Below are 20,087 nucleotides of genomic sequence, written 5' to 3'. Positions count from 1 at the left end.
CCCCGATATTAATGAAGATCGTTGTAGACCTATGGACTTATTTCTCTTCTAAGGTCTGCATGGTCTGCCTGCAAGCTGCAAATTAGCGTTTGCTAGTTGTCAGCACTCGTAGCAACCAGAACCAAAAACATGGAATATCACAATCTGAGTTACGACAAAAAAAGTATACTCACAATCCCGCTGTTGAATAACTTCAAGAGTCTTTGCTTATTAACTTATAATTACTCCCAGGACCTTTGGTTTATTATGAAAAGGCAATAAAATGAAGGTCTTCATGTCACGCAGAGAGCAGAGAATTACTTGAAAATGTTTTAAAACTGGAGACGTTGAGGTTTAGGGTATTACGCACTGTCTGTGTACAAGTTGTTTTCTGTTTCAAAGTTTTGCTCTTTGTCAAACTAACACCATAATCAAAGGCTTGTGGTTCGATGTTATTAAGTATATTGTGTTAGATCCCTACGGTAAAAGTTTCAAGCCTTTATCAAAATTTCATGATTCCATTTTACATTATACTTTTGGTTTTGGTGTGTGATTACAGGACTTTTTTCTTTCTTTTTAATAATTAAGTTACATTGAACATTTCTCGCAATTAGCAGCCGACAAAGGAACGGAAACATTCCTCTGTAGGTATGAATCCTTGAAAAGCCCCTTGGGTGCCTTTCCGCCCTTCCATTTGCAAATAATTTTCTCAAGCACACGCTTCACAGGCGAATGGAAAATCAATCTTCCGGCCTTCGTCGGAATCGTGCCGCGAACCTGATACGAATTACCGGGAACGCGAGTCCCGGCCGGGCTATCTACCGCAGTACCGGGGGACATGCCCCGCGGGCCCCGCCGGCTCGTGCCCTTCCACGCGCTCGGCTCAGCAGCGCCGTGTGCTCACCCCCCAATACCCAGGCGGGGGAGGGACCTTGCTCGGCCCGGGGAACTGTTGACGAGTCATTGAGCGGGTGTTAATTGTTATTATTCTTCCCTAATTTCTTGTTGACGGAAGAAGGGCGACGGCCGGTGCTTGTAGCCGGCCGAGTTTATTCACCTCCTATCAGGGAGAAACAAAGACAAACGAACCCGCCTGTACCTGTTACGCCGCAGTTTAGCGTCCGGTGCTTTACACTCTTCAACGACTGCCCGTGAAATGTATGTACTCAGGAATAAAAGTGTTTCTCTTTCAGGAAGTAGGCTACCGGTACTTTGTAACATCATAAGGCAATTATCAAGATCACAAGTATTGCTTCGCAGAGGCGATTGAAATCAGCAAGCTACGAGCATACTGTTCACCGGATTTCTGTTTCGAAGTTTTAAAATGAATGCCTCAATCAAGGACGGAGCATGAGAGGCACCAGTGTTCATTACTGACTATCTTTCAGGAATCTAAGCTCCCACCGCGGGAGATAAATTTCCTAAAATAATGTCACCTGCGAAATGAAAACAATATCAAAATGCTAAACTGTTGTGTTTAGCAAACGTTAGGAGCCATGTAAGAAATTATATCGCCCCTAATGTCTGTTTATGTAGGCAAGGATAGTACTTTTATTCGTAAGAGTTTCACAACATGAATGCAATATGTAAAGCACCATACAATTATGGAACAATTATTGTACACGTTACAAGGTATAGCCTACTTTTAAAACTATCGAGAAATCGTTGATAAAATTTTTAAGTGCTTATTATAACTTGCATTATTATCCAAAGCACAAGTCAAATTGATTGACGTAATATTTACGTACAAGTGGTACGTGTGAGTTTAGCCTGAACTAGCATTCGCCGTCACTACGTTCGAAATCAGGAGGAACGAGTTAACGCCGGTTCATACTACGGGCGAGTGTGAAAGCGAAGCAATTTTTGACGTCACAAAAAATTGCAGCGATTTTTCGTTCGAGTTCAAACGTGTTGAACTTTTGCAAAATGTTTGATCTGACGTCACAAACTCGCTGTTCAGTTCGCTTTTGCGCCAAGTATTGGCCGGTCTCTATGCATGTTACAGTTTGCAGTCCTTTTTTTCACAGTGATTGCAATGCAACTTGCTTGCGATCGGTGTCATGATACAAAGGGTGGAAAATGACAACCAGGGGATGTTGAACATTCGACCTCAGCTGTGTTACAAAACAAGCGATATCCTTGTCGTCTTCTCTCGCTACAAGTGTCTTGGAACAGGGAGCAACAGTGCTGACTGCCTGTAGGTTGTGCCCTACACTTGTACGTACAGTGCCATTCAGTGTCGAGCAAGACCTGAGCTCGAGAAACCATTGGGCCTGTCGACGCAATGACCTACCGGTACAGAGCCAGAGTGTTCACGAGGTAGAGAGGGTATACGCATTGTTAACGCTCCCGAGTTACAGCAAAGGTCATCCCTCCAAACACTGTCATTCATTCATTTCCTCATTCAGTCAGTAAGGTCTATTGAGACACTTTCTTCGCGGCCAAAAGCGGAATTGCTAAACTTAACAAAAATCGTACATTCTGAATCATAATCAAAAATACAATATAGCAATTATCATGCACATGAAATGAAATTAGATTCGTATGGTGAGAATATTCTTTTTCCTGTGATTTCTGGTGCTGCTCAACAAGAGGATGGAGCTTATTACACCGAGATAATTTGAATGTGTGCCGGATCAGACACTAAATAATGTACGGAGTCTGAAACATGACAAGAATTACAATGTGCAGTTAACATAATTATTTATGCATATAGGATCCACAATTATTTGTAAACCCCAAAGAATTATTTATACAGAAGTCATTTCTATTGCACTGGTAGCTTATCCAGAGGATGTAATCGCAAAAGTGATACACAATCAACAACTTTTGATTTAATCGTGCCAATTGTAACATGGTATCGAAATCAGAAAATGAAGATCGTGTTTACGAGAAACTTTATTTAAAGCCTACTGGCCGACGGGGGAGATATAAGCTGAGGCGTTGAAGCGCCTGATTCCTCAGAGCCAGAAAAGTCTGACCGTGAAAGGACCATTCCTACAAATGTTGTCCTTTAAAAGTGCGCAGCAAAGAAAACGTTAATGAGTGAAAAATAAAAATTACAGCAGTGCTCACCGGAAGGTAACTCTGCTTTCGCTTTACAACTGTCGATAGACCCTTAAACGTAGTGCTAAAGGAAAAACAAACGCATTAACACAAACATAACAAAGGAAAACACATATTTATGGCAGTGTTTTCGTGCCGAGGGTATTATGTAGTTGGTATTGCATAATCCAGAAAGGTGGCCAGAAGCATTCATTTGTACACGCATAGCTTGAAACAATGAGCAAGCTCGAGCGACAACTATAGTTAACTATATACATGTAGTTCGACTAACACCGCCCGAGCGTTGAGTGGTTTTGACTGTCTAGTCGACCATTTGGGACCAGGCCGAAGGGTACGGTCGCAATATCAATAGCCGATTTCATTTATCATTGCAGAGAGAACCATAGGCCTACATATGAAAATAACTGCAGTAGAAGTGTTTCTATTCCGAATTCCCTGAAACCTAAGAAGCCCTGAGCGGGACCAAGGGCTGGAGGGCGCACATTACCGGGCAGCAGAGGCTCCTGCTGTGGTAACATGCGGTCTCCTTGCTACCAGGATAAGGAACAGTCTCCAGCAATATGTCTCTTTTCAACCAACGAGGGGGTGCTTCTGCTCAAGGGGAATAGCCAATGGAACAAAGCAACAGTTATGTGAACACTCTGTTTGAGGTCAAATGTACTATTTGCATACAGCATCTAAATACCAGTGATTTTGACAAAACTGCCGTCCCCATGCCTTCTACTTTAAATCTTCTCGTGGTGGTTGCTATCAAAGCCAGTAGGCAACAGATACAGACCTTCCTCGTAAAGCCCAACGTCAATATAGTCCTGTCGAAAAAAATACAGCGAAGCAAACAGACTGTAAAGTAGGAGTGGAGACTAGAACACGACTAAAAGTAAGGCCGTTTCAGAATCATCTATTTGGGAGCTGCTTTGGCCAATGGGAGGCTGCTACAAACAACGTCTTGACTTCCATGGACACTTATAGAGGGATCCAAATAGGACGCTTTTAGCATCGATCTGCGTGGTTACAACTGAAGTGTCACACTTACGAACAGGATACTGCATGTACTGTGTCGACTCCGCGAGCGCGCGCGATAAAGTTCAACACAGAGAGCCTCGGTTTCGATGCGGATATGGGCAGAAGGCGCTAATGTGAAGTCCCTCTATTGTCTTAGTTCAAGCTGAAGCAAACCATTGCGGCATTGGACAAGACTGATTCTTCAAACAACTTTGCGGAGGTTGGCGATATCTAACTATTGCCTTTACAGCAACTTCAGCAAAAAAGGATCCATTTTTCTTCGACGAGTCGGAAGCAGGAGCTTCGACTCTTCCCATTGTGACTAAACGTTAAAGGCTTTTAACAGGATGCAAAGGCTGGTGTTGTCACAGACAAATACAGGTGATAATACAGTGCAGGTTTGCAAGGGGCGCCATTTTGTTCAAGTTTAAGGTCGACTTCCCACAATTTGCACAAGTGGAAATCAGCACAAAACCTGACGAAAGTTTTGATAGATGGTTGTATTTGGAATATTAACGGAAAGAAGAAAGGATTTATTAAAACCTATTCTCAACGCGCACTTACGAATCTTCTACTGAGACGAATACCGGGAAAATCAGGAATAAGTAAGGTTTCTAAGCGCAGCTAACGAAAGTGTCGACATAGCTTATGTCGACAGTTTTCCTTTTAGGCCATTCCTTAGCATACCGATTGGCGGTGCTGTCTATTGTGGTTTGACCGGATTGAGATCCGAATTTGTCGCAACTTTGAATTTGTCTGTATACGGCTGTGACCATGACTCAACTCTGGAGGGTCGTCAAGTGGTATAACGTACCGCTTCTGTTTCCAAGAATTTCTCCAGCGAATTCAGTAGGTCTTCGAAGCAAGGCCGACGATCCGGCTCCACGTCCCAGCATGACATCATTAGGTTGTATCTTTAGAGCAGATGGGAACGAGAGCAAGGTATGATCTTTGCCAGTTAAGTGGTGCATGAATGTCGTATGTTATGAGCTTTGTTTTCCACGTTATCACCTTGTCTTCATTTACCCAGACCCAGTGCCTTTGTTGGGATGACGGTTTATGGACAGTTAGAGACAGGTTCCTGTGTTATTCGTAGCCCACTTTTGTGAGCAATGGAAGAATTGCAACGAAGTTGCAGAAAAAACTATGCGTCATTCATGATAAAATTTCCAACATAAGGGAGACATCGGTCATTAGGGAGACATTTCAATGTCTCCCTAGGCTCCAACTACCAAAAGGAGGAAAATTGTTATTGTCCACATTTTGAGAGATAATAGATTAGGATCTGAAAGGAAAACATGCAAAGTTTGGTTAAGATCAGATTAGGGAATATTGAATTATGGGACGGTAAAGTTTGAAAAATTTCCTATGGGAATGTCTCCCAAGTGACCCATCTTCGGTGAATCTAATAACATTGATCATAATTTTACTAAAATTTCTTGGTATGTACTAAGCTTTATTGAACGCTGACAATACACAGCTCATGACAGAAGAGGGACTATCTGCCAACGAAAGCCTGGCTAAAATCTTTTTTAAAGAATTCTGGGAACCGAAAAAGCAAAAACGGAAAAAAATACAAAGTACGAAATTTTGCAAATGACCACGACGTACAGTTTGTCATCACAGTGCTTCGGTTTAGGCATTCGGTAACCTTCTCGAAGTTTGCTTATGACGTCACGGACTGTCATACTGGGGAACGGCTGGGCACCTTAAAGCCGTAAAACAAACAAAAAAGGTTCAGTTAGAAAAAGGTATAATGTTAAGATTGTGTAAAAATGAATAAAATCACTGAAAATGAATTTTAATCTTTTCAATTCATAATTTATGTTCTTTAAATAAAGGTACTAATTTTCGTTGAGGAATTTACTCTAAAATAGGAATACCAAAAGTGACAATTTCCCAGAGGACGATTCCAAACGACCAGACGTCGCTCTTAGTCGAGAAGATATCCTTGTCAATTGACTCAAGGGCCATCCAACGCAGTGGTAGAGCATTCTGCCATTAAATTAACAGTTAGATGAACTATATGAACTTGAGTGTGCGACATGAAAAAGCCTTTTGTACTGATGAAGTTTTTACCCCAGTGCATGGTGGGATAGAATGGTGGTCATCCGATGTAGACATCGCTCAGCGCTGCAATGGTCATACGCTTCACGAGGATGTTTCTAAAAGGCACGTTTTCTGTAACCATCGTTCAAATCTTCTGGGGCTAGGGTTAACGCTTTAATAACATATCTCCCGCAACTGGATGCAGCAAAACAGCACCCTAAACCTTCCCTGTGATCGACTTGTAACTCGCATGTCTGCCGTTTCCCATAACCATAGCATGCGGCAGCCGAGTAGACTGCACTTCATGACCCTTATTCAATCCCATCATTCACTGCGGTAAACACTGTGATACGTCATTGGGCCGTGGAGATATTTCTATTAAGTCATTTTTAAATCAACGCATCGGTACAATTCAGATTTAGCTGTAGCAGATAGAATGGTTTGGGAGTTGAGCTGGGTTCGGCTCGACTGATCAGTACTAATTGGAGTTTGGTCAGGCTGAGTTGTTGGCTAATGCTCGGGCAGATCAGGCTGTGCGCGTCTGGGGCTTTTGCCATGATGTATCGGGATGCGTTGGCGGTTGTTGCTATTTGCTGTCGTTACTGTTGTAGCCTTTGTTGACGCTGGTGGTATATTTGCTGCTGTTCTTGTTATTCGTGTTGTGACTTTTGGGGTTGTTGAGGTTGTTGCGGGTACCTTTGTTGCTGTCGTCGTTGTAGTTGCGTTGTTGCTGTCGTTGTGTTGCTGCTGTCGTTGTTGTAGTTGTGTTGTAGTTGTCGTTGGTTTGTTTGTGCTGTTGCTGTCGTTGTAGTTGTGTTGCTGCTGTCGTTGTTGTAGTTGTGTTGGTAGCTGCTTTTTTGTTGTAATGCCGTCACATTTGTACGCGAGGACGATATTGAATCTAATCTTGTTAGGCCTAACTAATGTTGTTGCGGTTGTTTGGTTCCAAGAGTTCTTTAGTTGCTTTGATGCCAATTTTGTTTCATACATATGATTACTCACATTGGTGCGTTTTTGTGACGCACGAGAGTTTCTGATCTCCTCGGCGAGACCAAAGTCAGATATCTTGCAGGCTCCGTCGGCAGTAACGAGCACATTACGGGCTGCCAGATCCCGATGAATGCACTTGAAGTCCACACAACAGAAAGATTAAAAAAAAACCGAAAAATCTCAAGCGCTAACAATTGTTTTTTTCCCGAAAAACCACAACCTCAAAGTATCCCAGATTGATATACAGTTCATTACAATATTGTATTCAGTAGTTACATTACAGCTTTAACATTGAGCTCAGATAGATCGAGCACGGCTCCAAAAGTGTTTATTGATGGATTGGAAATAGCACGAGTACTTTTACTGAATCAACTTGCCAGTGAGTGCTGCTTGCTACTTTCCCAAGACAGCCATTATCAATTGAAACACCACCTTCATCTGTGCCCCAAAGGTATGGCTGCGGCTTCAGACGTACGCGGGCGAAGGAAAGTCAGTCAATAGTGGCTGCAGTAACTCCGTTACAGTGCGTGTCTAGTCCCAGCTGCAGTTAGTGCATCCGGTGCAAAGGCCTCACATACCTTGTTGGCTGACAGGAACGCCATGCCCTTGGCAATGTCCCTCGCAAACTTCATCAGGTCGGTGCCGCCGAGGGCCTCGTTGAGCACGTCAATGTACGTGTAGTCCTGGGAGCGGTTCTGCCGCAGGTACTGCTGTAGGTTGCCGTTGGAGAGGTACTCAAATATTACATACAGTGGATCTAAGCGAAACAAGGACAGTGGGAAGTCAAATATATGCTAAAAGAAGCAAAACATAATTGTGTGTTGGACTCATTGTTTCAAGTGGCAACAATAGAGGGCGTGCTTTCATGTAGCACCAACGCTCTTCGGTGATAACTCGCTACGCATGGACAACCGATTTCTGTTTGTGCACAGTTTAAGCATGCGTGCTGCCCATGTGCACGAGGACGGCTGAAATGTAGGGGCGGAGTGACAGATGAAAAACGACTGAGAAGGAACACGTCTGCGACATTTGCCACGATGCTTTTTCACGCACCCAAATACTTGAGGATTCAGCATCTTTTACAGAAAATTCTGAGCAGAGACGAATCATTTATGAAGTGGTGTTGCTCTTTCCTTGCGAACTTTGCAAGCCTGGTTTGAAGCCCAAAGCTCCGCCCTTGCACGAACTAATGCTCAATATCTGGTAACAGAAAACAAAAAACTTTTACATCGTGGATGAGCGTCTCAGACAAAGGGTCCGTAAACCAATTTTCCGAAGGAACACACATCACCTTTCTCCAAGCAGCTGCCAAGGTAACGCACCACGTTAGGGTGCGATGACATTCGGTTTAGGAGGTCTACTTCCCGGAAGAGATTTTCGATGACATCCTTCCCGGCGTTTTCTGAAGAACAGGGAAGAATAGATGAATATTCCTCAACTTTGCTTCTAGACAAGAGACACAAACCACACTGGCCCCCAAGAAATGTCTACCAGTGGCCCTTTGAGGTGTTTTGCGGGAGTTAGGGAGGTACAGTGCATGCTTTCTGTTGTTATTGATCGGAGTTCTATGCATTACACGTGACTTCACGTCACTTGAAAGATCCTGCGTACAAAAAATGCTTGATCGGTTTGTAGGGAAAATTGAATGAATCCTGAGCATTTATGACGGTTGAAGTCAAACAAGCATTGAAGGGGTGAATATACTCAACTTACATTGGAAAACAAAAACCACAGAGGTGACCTTCATGCAAACAGAAACAGAGGCAAAGACACTCGCCTTTCAAGGTCTTCAGGGCAACATAGGTCTGGTTCCCTGTGCTGAGGATATCGGTGGCAGACGCCAGGTAGACCACACTGAAGTTGCCCTGACCAATCACGTTCAGGATGGTCAGCTTGGAGCGGGGGAAGGGCTGGGTGGCGGGCAGGGCGGCGTAGCGGGAATTGCCGTCGGTGGTGTCGGGGTATATGCGCGGCCGCTCGCTGACAGGAGGACCGATACAGGTGGAGAGGTGAGCTGGTCTCGGCAAAGTGCATGCGAAGCGTAAAGATGTGAGCTTTGCCTAGAATTTTATAACAGGGTGTCTGGGTACCAAACAGACTCACGGATCTTGCCAACAACTCCTTTGCTTCTTTCTCGATGCAGTGGGCAATGTCATTTATTGACAATCAACTGCAAACATGTTTTTCCTAATTTTTGTCTTTGTGTTGTGCTAACAACTCAGTCAGCCATCACTTGTAATACCTTAATAACTCTTAACTCCTAAACTAGTTCCGTTGTGTTTTCTCCTCATGGCACGTCCAGTGCAGGATTATAATTGATTTCTTATGCTGACGTGGACTAGGTCTTCCAGCCTCGATTCCGTAAGTAGAAAACTCAATAACATCAAATTATTATGCTGTGGTTCGCAAGTTTTGTCCTCCCAAAGAGTCAGTGTACAATTTTTTAGTCTGTGCCGTTTAATGTTATTGACATGAACCTGAAAATAAAGCCATAAGTACAGTGGACATTTTGATTGATCAGCTATATAAGAGGAATTAATGGTTGGTCTTGTAACTTTCAATTAAACACGTTCAGCCTATTTTTGCGTAAGCTTTAGTCCACAGCTGTATAACAGTGGGAGACTTTGAGATGCTGGTGGCAATAGACATACCGGTCCTTCTTCACAGTATTGCGCGTGCTCATAACTATGCATGCCTGCTGAGAACTGGTTAATTTGTTAATTTGAAAAAAAGACCGTTATGTTTGCCGCCACCAAGTGTCTCAAAGTCTCTCATTAATTAAAGGTAAAAGAAACAAGAAGGCTTTGAAGCTCACCGCACGAGTCGCTGGATACATCGCATAGTTTGGGAGCAGGTGGTATTTGAATCCTTGGGCAAAGAGAAGAAAATAATGCAAAATATACATTTCTATGACAATGATCATGCCCAAATAGCACCAAGTTAGGTACACATAAAAATGTGATGAATTTGGTACCGGAAACAGTTACACGTTACTAAGTTACAAATGGAAAAGGACACAGTGTGCCTGAATTTCCTGTTTAACGGATAACGGTTCTAGTATAAGCAGACACATCATCCTTTTTTTCCTGAAATGACTAATGTTGTGTATAATTTCAATGGACCGTCCTCAAAGTATCCATGCGCCGATTTCACCAGGTGACGTCGTGTGTAGTATTTTAATTAAGTGTCTGTGTCTTGTTGTTACAGTTAATTTAATAAACTGTACATGAACTGTCGAATCGTGGTACTTTTGGAGCTGGGCAAACAGACATCAGAGCAGGACACTTATACCAAAGGATTGAATGCATCTACTTGATCAAACAAAATCGAAATCATTTCTTGGCGTTGTTATACTGACCTGCTGTCCAGACGTATGAATGATACTGGCTCGTCCACTGAAATAAAAAAGAACAAGTGTTAATTATCAGTGCAAAACCTATTCCTATGCACGCATTGACACTTTGTATACCACGCGAGTTACCTATGACTAACTGACTTTAAGTCTAACCTCGTGCCCAGTGTTATGGGCACATTCATTCTTCAACCGGAACCGTTTGTGGAACCGTTTAATGGGGAAACCGATGGCGTCTCCGAGGTCGTACCCAGAGCCATGGGGGGGGGCTCACGTAACCTTTTATGGCCTTTTTTAGTGATAAGGTTACATATTTGAGGTTTTTGGATGCTTTTTGATATGTATAACAGCCCCAAAAGGTCGCCTTTCATTGTTTTCTGGATGACGATTTTTCACTCACTGGTAAGAAAAGCAGTGGAATTTTGTCCTAGGAAACACCGCTCACTTTAATCCACAATTCCAGCTACCTTCAGGTCTGTTTCGAGTTTTCTTCCTCTTCCTGACGACAACGAGGGCGACGAGAGAGAATGCTACACAGCCCAAGACGCCAAAGATCACACCGACGATGACCCACGCAGACAAAGCTCCTTAAAAAAACCACACACACACACACACTTAGAGGTTGGAAGACATGCTATCTGCCTTGGTTGAAAACAGCCAATGGTGGGCGGTAGTGCTCACTTTGTTGGTAGCGATGCAACAGTAACGTTTGCATTTCATAGGCACTGTGAACCAGCAAAGTGATGTTCCTACCAAGGAGCAGGCGTTGCTAGGAAAATTGCACCCTCTCGGGTCAGGCTCGAGGCGCATAGAGTCCGCCATAAGAGTGGCATAAACATACCACACGGCGAACAAAGGTATTGCCTTTTTCACCTCTTTGCGACCTGCAGCTCGTACGAAACAATCTTCCATCTTTGGTTCTTGGTTTACACCTGCCACACAAACTTAAGTCAACAGTTTTCTGAATATTAGGTTTAACCATGTACGGAATGACATCTTTATTACCTACAAATTAGTTACAACGCCAGCCAGTCATCACGTTTGAGTATCTATTTCTTTGTCACACTGTGTAAATTTGGCGGCGGCGTTGCACTTGTCAAATAGGGAAATAAATGTGCGCTTTCTGGTAATAAATGTTCGTTTCACATTGGATCAAGAGGATGGATTGCGGTATTCCCCAAGCTGAAGGCAATGGATATACTTGGATATAATGAATAGTCTTTCCTCTTTGCCTGGCCCTTAAACCGTCCGATCCTACTACCCACCACTACTTATAAGTGCAGCGAAATAGCCTGCAAGAACTGTGATGTTAATACATTTTCGTATGACACAATACCATAGGCAAACTTACAAGTGAGGCAAGTCAGCGTCACGAAAGTTTGCAAGCAGAAGGCTCGAACAAGCCTCAAAACTAACCTACTGTATTGCATCATACGGTAATATATTAGCATCAAAGTTGGAGAGTGGCTGTTTTGCTGCACAGGCCTCACTTGGCGATGGGTAGTCGGATCGGGTAAACAAAGCATACAAAACAACTTTTCAAAATTAAAGATTTCCAACGATATTGTTTAACAACTTTACTTCAATTTTGTTCAAGAGCAATTTAACCTACTTTTCGGTTTGTTTTTCTTGAGAGTGTTCGTGAACAGTTTCCTCATATAGAGAATGATGCCCGAGTGATGCGCACTTTGTAAGATTGGGCACAGCAAGCCGGTGTTTCACCAAACGTTTAAGACTGGCCACGTGACAGGTTCATGACCAATATAGCAATGGTTAACATGTCATACGTATTCTCGGATGTGAAATTGTGACGTAGAACAGTTTTCTTTCATTGCCACTGCTTTTCAGTTTTGCACTTCTTATGTGAAGCATTTTTCTTCATATAGTTATGGTGTAAGGAACCGAATTATCAATTATGTGGTACGAGTAAACTTTGCCTCCTCTGCAATGCTTGCATCTAGCTTGATCAGTTTGTTTTTTGTCATAAATTTTAAACATGCTACTCTGCCAAAACCGCAGGAAACGCAATGCACCGCATTCGCCACAAAGTGTCACTTGATTCCAGTTTGGTTCTATGCATAAACCAATTCTTTTAAAAGCCAAGATAGAACTCGACTGTACCCAGTGGAAAGCGTATATAGATTGTTCCACCTTAAAGGAAGACAGCGCATGCCCGTTATCACAGGGTGCAAAACCCAGTTAGGATTGAACGATTTGCCAGTAGTACGTTGTCTTTTTGTTCATTTTTTGTGATATTTTGGCAGTGTGGATAACAAACAGGTGAAATGAGCTCACGACTTTTGAAACTGAAGGGTACAAGATTAATGATTACAGAAACGACAGAAGATGACTACGTTAATTGCCATAGCGACTTCAAGAGTCCACCAAGACAAACAGTCATGCGATAAATTACTGTCAGTAACGAGAGTACACCGCCCTCCCTCTCCATAGCTGGAGCGCTTAATGTCACAGTCTTGATTACATCGTTTTGACCAATTCGTCTTTGTGACGTTTAACGACGTTGTACCACAGCCCACTATGACTGATGTCAGTGATGCATCCGGTACCTTTTTCATTAAGCCTTCTAAGAGGTCTGTAGATTGCATTCTGTCTCTTTCATGTCGTTGACACCTCTTCAGTTTTTGCTCATTAATTAAATGTCGGCCGATTTGTAGTGTGCAAATAAATTTACAAAGTGGACTTAAGGCATTAAGAATAAAGGGAAATTATTGTACACGATGTGAGTTTAACTGATATTCAACACAAAAGCCATAGTAAACGCTCAAAGTGTGTTCTAAAGTAATGCAACCATATTTTGACTGATAACTAATGCCGTATGCAATGTGATGTTTCATATGTACACTCATGTAGCGTGCATTTTATTGACTTACCACAGACCTCCATCATGCAAAGCAGCATCACCAAAGGGAGGCTGGATAGGAAATGGTATGTTCCCTTTCATAAATACGTGAAATTGAATGACAATACCCGATGGGTTTACGGGGAACACGATAGCCATGGCAGCATCATGAATAAGGTCTTTACATGTATAATTACACAACCTCGGACGACCGCAGGTACGGGGCTGAAGCATCGAACTACACCAGTCATTGCGTGACGCAATGCCTAACGAGACCGCTGATTGGCTCAGGATTTGTAAACACTCTTGTAGTCGAGATCACCACAACACCGTCCACAAGACCAGACATAATGTCGTACAAGAGACTAGCCACAAGTAACGGGCGACAAGAACACGGGAATACTTTCGTTGCAGTTTGTTTGACTAGCGTGCGACTTGAATTCTGGCTGGAGATGTTATGTCGATGTTGTTATGGTCTGAAGGGGTCTTTCAATGGTTAAGAGGTCTCGACCCCAACCTAGGTTTTAACGGCATAGATACATTGTCCTCTGGTGCGGTTGTCCGTTGTCAACTTGAACAGTCAAACAGGAAACCAAAGTGTTGGATTTTTTCATTAATATAACAACGACCCTCCCAAGATAAATCCCCACCTACCTTTCTTCAGTACCAAGGACACTTCAATGGTCGACCCCTGTTTCATGCCGAGCGTCTTGGCGTCACAGACCAGCTTCTCTAAGTCCATATCCTCCTTCACAGCTAGTTCCAATGTCCCAGTGGTGTTGTACAGTCCCCCAGAGGCCTCCACCGCCTCCACCTCGTCACTATTGTGACGGGAATTTGCCAGGATCCAGGTAATGTCTGCGGCGGGCCGGGTGCCGGTAGCGCGACAGCGGACCGTCTCGTACTTGTCACTCCGCACTGACAGGACGTCACCGGAGTGGTATTCCTTTCCACTGTGCAAGATTGCGAGTTCCTTTGCATGTGCATGTACTGTGAGGGGCAAATCAATCATCATGGAATATTTCAGACAATAACCAATACCTTCTCATTGTCTTGTCCGTCGCAACAAGTCCCTCCACGAGTCTTTGAACAAGACCAACGATGAGTTAAGAGAAGGAATGAACAGTGACAAAATCGATGTCTTTTCACAGTTCTCAGCAGATTTACGGGCCATTTAGAATGACGTGCGCCACCAAGAGGTTGCCACAGCGGGACTTTTTGCGGTGCATTGAGGGAAAACGGGAGATAAAAGTTCTTTGCGCGGAAACTTCCGCTGATTCGGAAGTGCTCAAGGCGCTGTTTTATATGCACGTTTTTGTGTTTCAAGGCGTACACGATGAGATCACGCGCTTTGCTTTCACGAACACAAAACTCGACTCCATTAACATAACACACGTACGTGTGCGTACGCGTTGGGCCGGGAAAATTGCCCTGGGAGTGATTTTGACGGATACATAATGCTTGGCGTCAGTGCTGACATATGGAAAGACACTTTTTACTCGATTGAAAGAGTGTTTTTGTACAGCATGGAAAGCCCCGATTAATCACAATTATCTCACTTTCCTCAAATTGTCTATTGGGATTTGCTCTTGAAATGCAAATCGCGGCAGGTCGACCATTTTCTGTCGACCATATTAACTTGACCATACTAACCGCTTGGTGGCGCACTGTATCGTGAATCCCCCCGTATTGAGTCTGTAAAGGAATTATTTGTCGTTTTGTATCACTTCTTAATTTAAGCTTGATGTTTTTGCTTCCACTTCTGCTGGTAGGTTGGAGAACAAACCATAGAGGCTGGCGTGCTTCTTTGTAGAGCTGCCATATTTTTGGTCGTGTTTTATCGGTTTTGGATATTGTTTCTGTGTACAGTGTGTAAATGTATGTGATGCACTGCCGGCTTGGTGTATATTACTGGTCTCTACATTACTACATATCACGAAGAGCAATCAGTAGTAAATATGCATGCACAGACCAATGCGTATCTGTGAGAGCCAGGGCTGTACGCCCCCAAAGAAGTTGAGTCTAACTGTATAAAAAAAATGAGTTACCCTTGCAAAGATACTTGTTTTGCCTACCACTATTCATGGGTACATTTTATGTTTTTTAAATTAATGACTTATTTTGAGGAATCTGTTCTATTTTGCTAATATTAACTAAACTTAACATTCATCAATTATTTCCTCTGCGGGTTCTTGCTGTTGTCACCAGAAAACAAAGGCAGGCGATCTGTTATGAAAAGGCTTGTGTGGATCATAGGTTATTTTCTCGGCACCAAGTATGAAATTATCCGAAAACGTTACTCACCATTTACATCCAACCTGAAGCCCACCACCAGCCCTCCAGTGGCATAGCCCCGATTGGACGCATTGCAGGAGAGCGTCAGGTGGTGGTCCGACGGCGCGGGCTCAAACACAAGCCGGCTGGTGCTCACAAGCAAGCCCGTCTGCGGGCACGCCTTGTCCGAGCTCGCCTCGACAGGGAGCTGGCGGTCCCCCACGGCCCACTGGAAGACGGCCGCTGGCCGGATGCAACTGAGCGTCACACAGGTGAGCTCGACAGCTGTGCCACTGACCACTGTCAAGTCGACGTCAGCATCTTCTTCACTGTCAGGACTGTCTCCGCTAACGCACTGGCTAGAGCCGCTAGATTCTTTGCGACAGAGCTGCACTTCGCGGAGAATATCTGCAATGAAAAATAAAGAAACAAAAACAAACAAACAGTGCATAGAAAACCTAACAAAAACAGACCCAAAAAAGGTCGGTTCGAATCAAATAGCGGCTACACTTGTTTGGGAAGTGTAGCGCCTGATACATTTGTCTTTTACATAGTGGAATCTCTGAACTCTGCTTACTGTTTATCACAGGCTTCACGCAACCGTTCGAATACGACTGGTGAAAGCCTTGTTGATAGGAGAACTGTCCATCGAAGCAGAAGTCAATCTCATCGTCCAGTGACACGTCGTGTATCGTCAACGAGCCATCGGTGGTGTCCAGCACATACCGACTGTCCCGGTAGCCCGGACAGTAGTTTGGGCCAGAATTGTAACCGCCGGATACGATGAGATCTCCGTTTAGGGAGTTCTTGTGCCAACTTATCCTTATGATCGACAGGTTGGCGTCGGGCGAGTACTTGGCGCGAAGCAGCAGGGCGCAGTTCTCCCCCAACCAAACCTCGCAGGGGACAGCCTCCACGTTGTTGCTGTAACAGACAACTACATGCGAGAACACATTAGACAACAATGAGAAACTCATCCTCACTTTACCTTTCAGTGGGGAAGAACTGTACATAAAAGTACTTCTATTAATCATTAGATATTGTGACCATATACTGCGCTGCACCTGTCTTCCAATTAGGTACCTTGCCACCTCAAGAGCCAACCTGTTTGATTGGAAAGGGAAAGAGGGTTCTGTGGGTTGGGATGTACAATAGCAAATCCTGTTGAACATGCAAGTCTCATTTTGGTTCAGGTTGAAGTTGAAGAGGCCAACTTAAAGCAAAAAACTAAATCTTCATAGCCCAGCAGCTGTTGAAAGGTTGTCAATTAGTACATGCAGAGGGGAAGAACAGGCAGAGAGTGAGTGCGATACGCTATTAAACAGTGTGAGGTAAATTGTCTGATTCCTATATAGGCTCTAATGCGTTGTTACGAGTTTATGTCTTGCTGTATCACTTCAGAGGGAAACTTTGCAGCGTGTTACTAACTTTGCTAAAACAAAATACGTATAATATTTAAACGTTTTGAATTGTAAATAAATCCTTCGTCCTTGAATGTTCCATACTGGTATTAATTTTACACGGTGTTTTTTGCACAGATGCAATATAGCAAAGAGAGAAATATACACACCTTGATACTGCAGTAGCATAACAGCCGAGATCGCAACCCTGACAGAAATCATGTTGACGACATCAGCGGGCAATGGTCCTCCGGCTCAACACCGACACGATGCGAGCCCTTTTAATTTCTCTGATGAAATGGGCCGATATCTCTGTCCTTCGCCGAAGCGGTGGCTACTCGCTGACGTGGGCAGGTGGTGATGCATTACTCTCCTTGCCCGCTCTGCAATCGCCCCAATCCTGTCCCGTACCAAACATGGGCGTTGCCAGGTTTTTTTCCCGGAGGGGACCATTTTTTTCCCAGGGGGTCACCAACGTGATGCAGAGTTATCAGCTAGAGGAGGTCAATTTTGATATTATTCAAAGCAAATTGGTACTTTTCATCCCCATTCATGTATTTCTTTTCTTTTGCCCCACCCCCCCCCGTTTTTTTTTCCATTTTTTAATCTCTCATTTGTTCCTGAGTCAAACGCTGCTGTGTCTCCCCGATGACCAAGGTAGTAAATCCGTCATAAATCAAGTAAATTTAATAACAGGTGGAACTCCTGTCAAGAAATGACATGTTATTAATCAGTTGCATCCGCTGATTTTGTGTGTGTGTGATTTACTACTTTAATTGAAGCTCGCCATCGGTCAGTCTGCCTGGGTTTTGACTACTACATAGCCATTAAGAACTGCTATCTGTTGTGGTCCAAACGATGCGGCTCTTTTGTTGGTGTTTAGCACCCATCCCAAGATTTGACAAGCCGCTGCTAAGTGATGTTAATCGCACGTTTCGTAGACACTTAAAATAATGTTATGTTATGCTACGTTATATGTTAAGTTATTCCACCATAGGAACAACCCCAAGCCTTAGGAGGGCTAGAGCAATACGGGTTTAACACAGTCTGGATTGCATGGCGACGTTTTTAGTAAGAGCATGAGAGCTATGTCATACTTGATAATTTGCCTCTCCGTAGCGTTATTTCGCGAAAAATATATATTGTTACTTTCGTCGACGGATGACATTAAGAAACTGATCATTTTTAGTCCAATCATTAAAAGTACACACATTTTGATGAAAAGGTCCTTTTCTCAAAATAGGCCCTATCCATTTCAGCTTGTTCTTTGATAGTTTTTCGTTTTGTATTTTAATGGATGTTTGCGGTCTTTTATTAATTTTGGTTAATGATACTAGTAACTTCGATTAATCATGCTTATCGTTAATGTTAGATACTTGAAACTTCCCGCACGTCTGATTAATTCATCTTATCCGGTCATTCATCTGTCTATTCCATTTAGAAAATGGCATGACTATCCACGTTTTGTGTTCTTAAATTGACTTACCTTGCACAACTCGAAAGTTCAGAACATGTGTGAAGATATCGCACGGCATTTGAGATGACAAATAAAAACATTTCATCCATCCTATATTTAGTGCAAATTTTTCTATCCTGATAAAATTTATATCTGACCGAAAAAAAAACCCAGAAACAGGAGTGTTAAAGGTTATATACAACCTTGTGAAGATAGTTTCTTTCTTTGGGGCATTTTAATAAAATTTTGGACTGTAAGGAAGAAGGAAAGTAATTAAAAAGTGCGTAATTTTCTTGGATAAAGTACAAACAGAGAGAGTGCGCAGTCAGGGTGCTTTTTTCGGGTGAGGGGTGGGACAGAATTTTTTCTGATTTGTTTAGTCTTAAATCTAATGCTCTGAAGCAACTGTTTTTCGGTTTCTTTTTTTTTTAACTTGCACGGTACGCTCAAGACGCACATTCAGACAGCACGTGATGGAGTTTAGACGCAGATTCTGGCACGGTTTGGACGAATGCAAGATACAGTTCTCCCCTCTGCCATTAAGGTTGATCAGAGCTGTACCCACAATTATCCAATTAGACGACATAACTGCGTAGGGACCGCACTTACATGCACATTCTTCAGCTTGACGCGCACGTGCATTTGGCAAAATCACGACACCCTATTGGTCGAATACGCATGTCGCGCGCGCGTGTCATCTGTCTACGAGCTTTGTGCCAGCGCAGTGACGGTTTCTTGTTCTGGCTGTCGAATAACACTATAGAGAAGCGCCAACTTTAGACCTTGGAACCAAAACGGCTGTTCATATATTCAATAAGCCTTTTGCGAATTAACTTTGACCCAAATCTTTTACACTGAGTGAAAATCACAACTTGAATTCTCCTTACTAAAACCACTGTTGCTATACCTCATGATTCGGGGCAAGCTTTTGCTTAGTTACATAAGAGACGCCTTGCAACAATACACTGTTCGCAATGGATAACAAGGGCACAAAAGGAACCAGTCCATTCCAGAGATGGCGGTCGCTATTCGAAAGCTTGCTCCGAATCACGAGGTATAACAACAGCGTCTTTAGTCTGGGGAATTTATATTTTATTTTATTTTATTCACAATTTAACTCGCAAATGGCTTATTATTGTACAGTAAGCATGCAGCTACTGTGGGCACTGACGCATATGGAACCAATTTGGTTCCAACAATTTTAAGACACTCATGTCGTAACTCTGTCTGTTCAAAACAACCATGAGTGTGACGGGGTGAAGGCGACCTCTGGCGTCCATGCACCCCGTGAACTCCTTCCAAGAATTATTTGGAAGGGTCGTTTTCGGATGCTGTCAATCGTCTCTTCCTTTTTCTTTGCGACACCCCCCCCCCACCCATAAGGGAGTGCGGGTACCAAAATCCATTACAGGTCAGGCGATGCCGCGGTTGAGGGTCAGTTGGTGGTAAATTGTGGCGTGTCGCGGGCGTCGTAAGATGTACCGAACACTACTGGCTTACACAATCATGAAATATCCAGCAGTTTGACTACGTCATTATACTCGAGGGCCCAATCGTTGAATTTGAGGACAGTTGGTGTCGTTTTCTGATTAGTTTTTTCCCACTGACGCTAAGGTGTTGGCGTTATCGAATCAAGAAATCTTCATGCTGTTATCGGAA

At 43.4% G+C, this 20,087-nt stretch overlaps 1 protein-coding gene across 1 annotated transcript; it reads right to left on the bottom strand.

Moving 5' to 3' along the window:
• Positions 1 to 879: 879 nt before the first annotated feature.
• Positions 880 to 17,319, bottom strand: LOC110988178 (uncharacterized). Its single transcript, XM_022251472.2, has 15 exons — positions 17,143 to 17,319; positions 16,150 to 16,509; positions 15,603 to 15,980; positions 13,953 to 14,288; positions 10,906 to 11,025; positions 10,445 to 10,481; positions 9,902 to 9,954; positions 8,864 to 9,100; positions 8,378 to 8,488; positions 7,665 to 7,843; positions 7,099 to 7,221; positions 5,931 to 6,042; positions 5,659 to 5,755; positions 4,862 to 4,961; positions 880 to 3,854 (listed from the first exon to the last, which is right to left on the bottom strand). Exons 1-15 carry the CDS (start codon positions 17,192 to 17,194, stop codon positions 3,771 to 3,773), a joined length of 2,379 nt encoding a protein of 792 aa, XP_022107164.2. The 5' UTR covers positions 17,195 to 17,319; the 3' UTR covers positions 880 to 3,770.
• Positions 17,320 to 20,087: the final 2,768 nt, after the last annotated feature.

This window comes from Acanthaster planci, linkage group LG10, assembly GCF_054643075.1.
Source record: "Acanthaster planci isolate LZ-2023a linkage group LG10, COTS_SCS, whole genome shotgun sequence".
Lineage (NCBI taxonomy): Eukaryota > Metazoa > Echinodermata > Asteroidea > Valvatida > Acanthasteridae > Acanthaster > Acanthaster planci.
The sequence above is the reverse complement of the archived record's forward strand: the minus strand, read 5'-3'. Positions and strand labels throughout refer to the sequence as shown.

Bases quoted from the DNA above. Each gene is read 5' to 3' on its own strand.
- LOC110988178 (XM_022251472.2), bottom strand. From the start codon at position 17,194: ATGATTTCTGTCAGGGTTGCGATCTCGGCTGTTATGCTACTGCAGTAT. The intron at 11,026-13,952 runs GTAGGTGGGGAT...GGTTTTTTTAAG, and splicing joins GTCCTTGGTACTGAAGAAAG to GAGCTTTGTCTGCGTGGGTC. The intron at 6,043-7,098 runs GTGAGTAATCAT...ATTTAATGGCAG, and splicing joins CGTCACAAAAACGCACCAAT to AATGCTCTACCACTGCGTTG.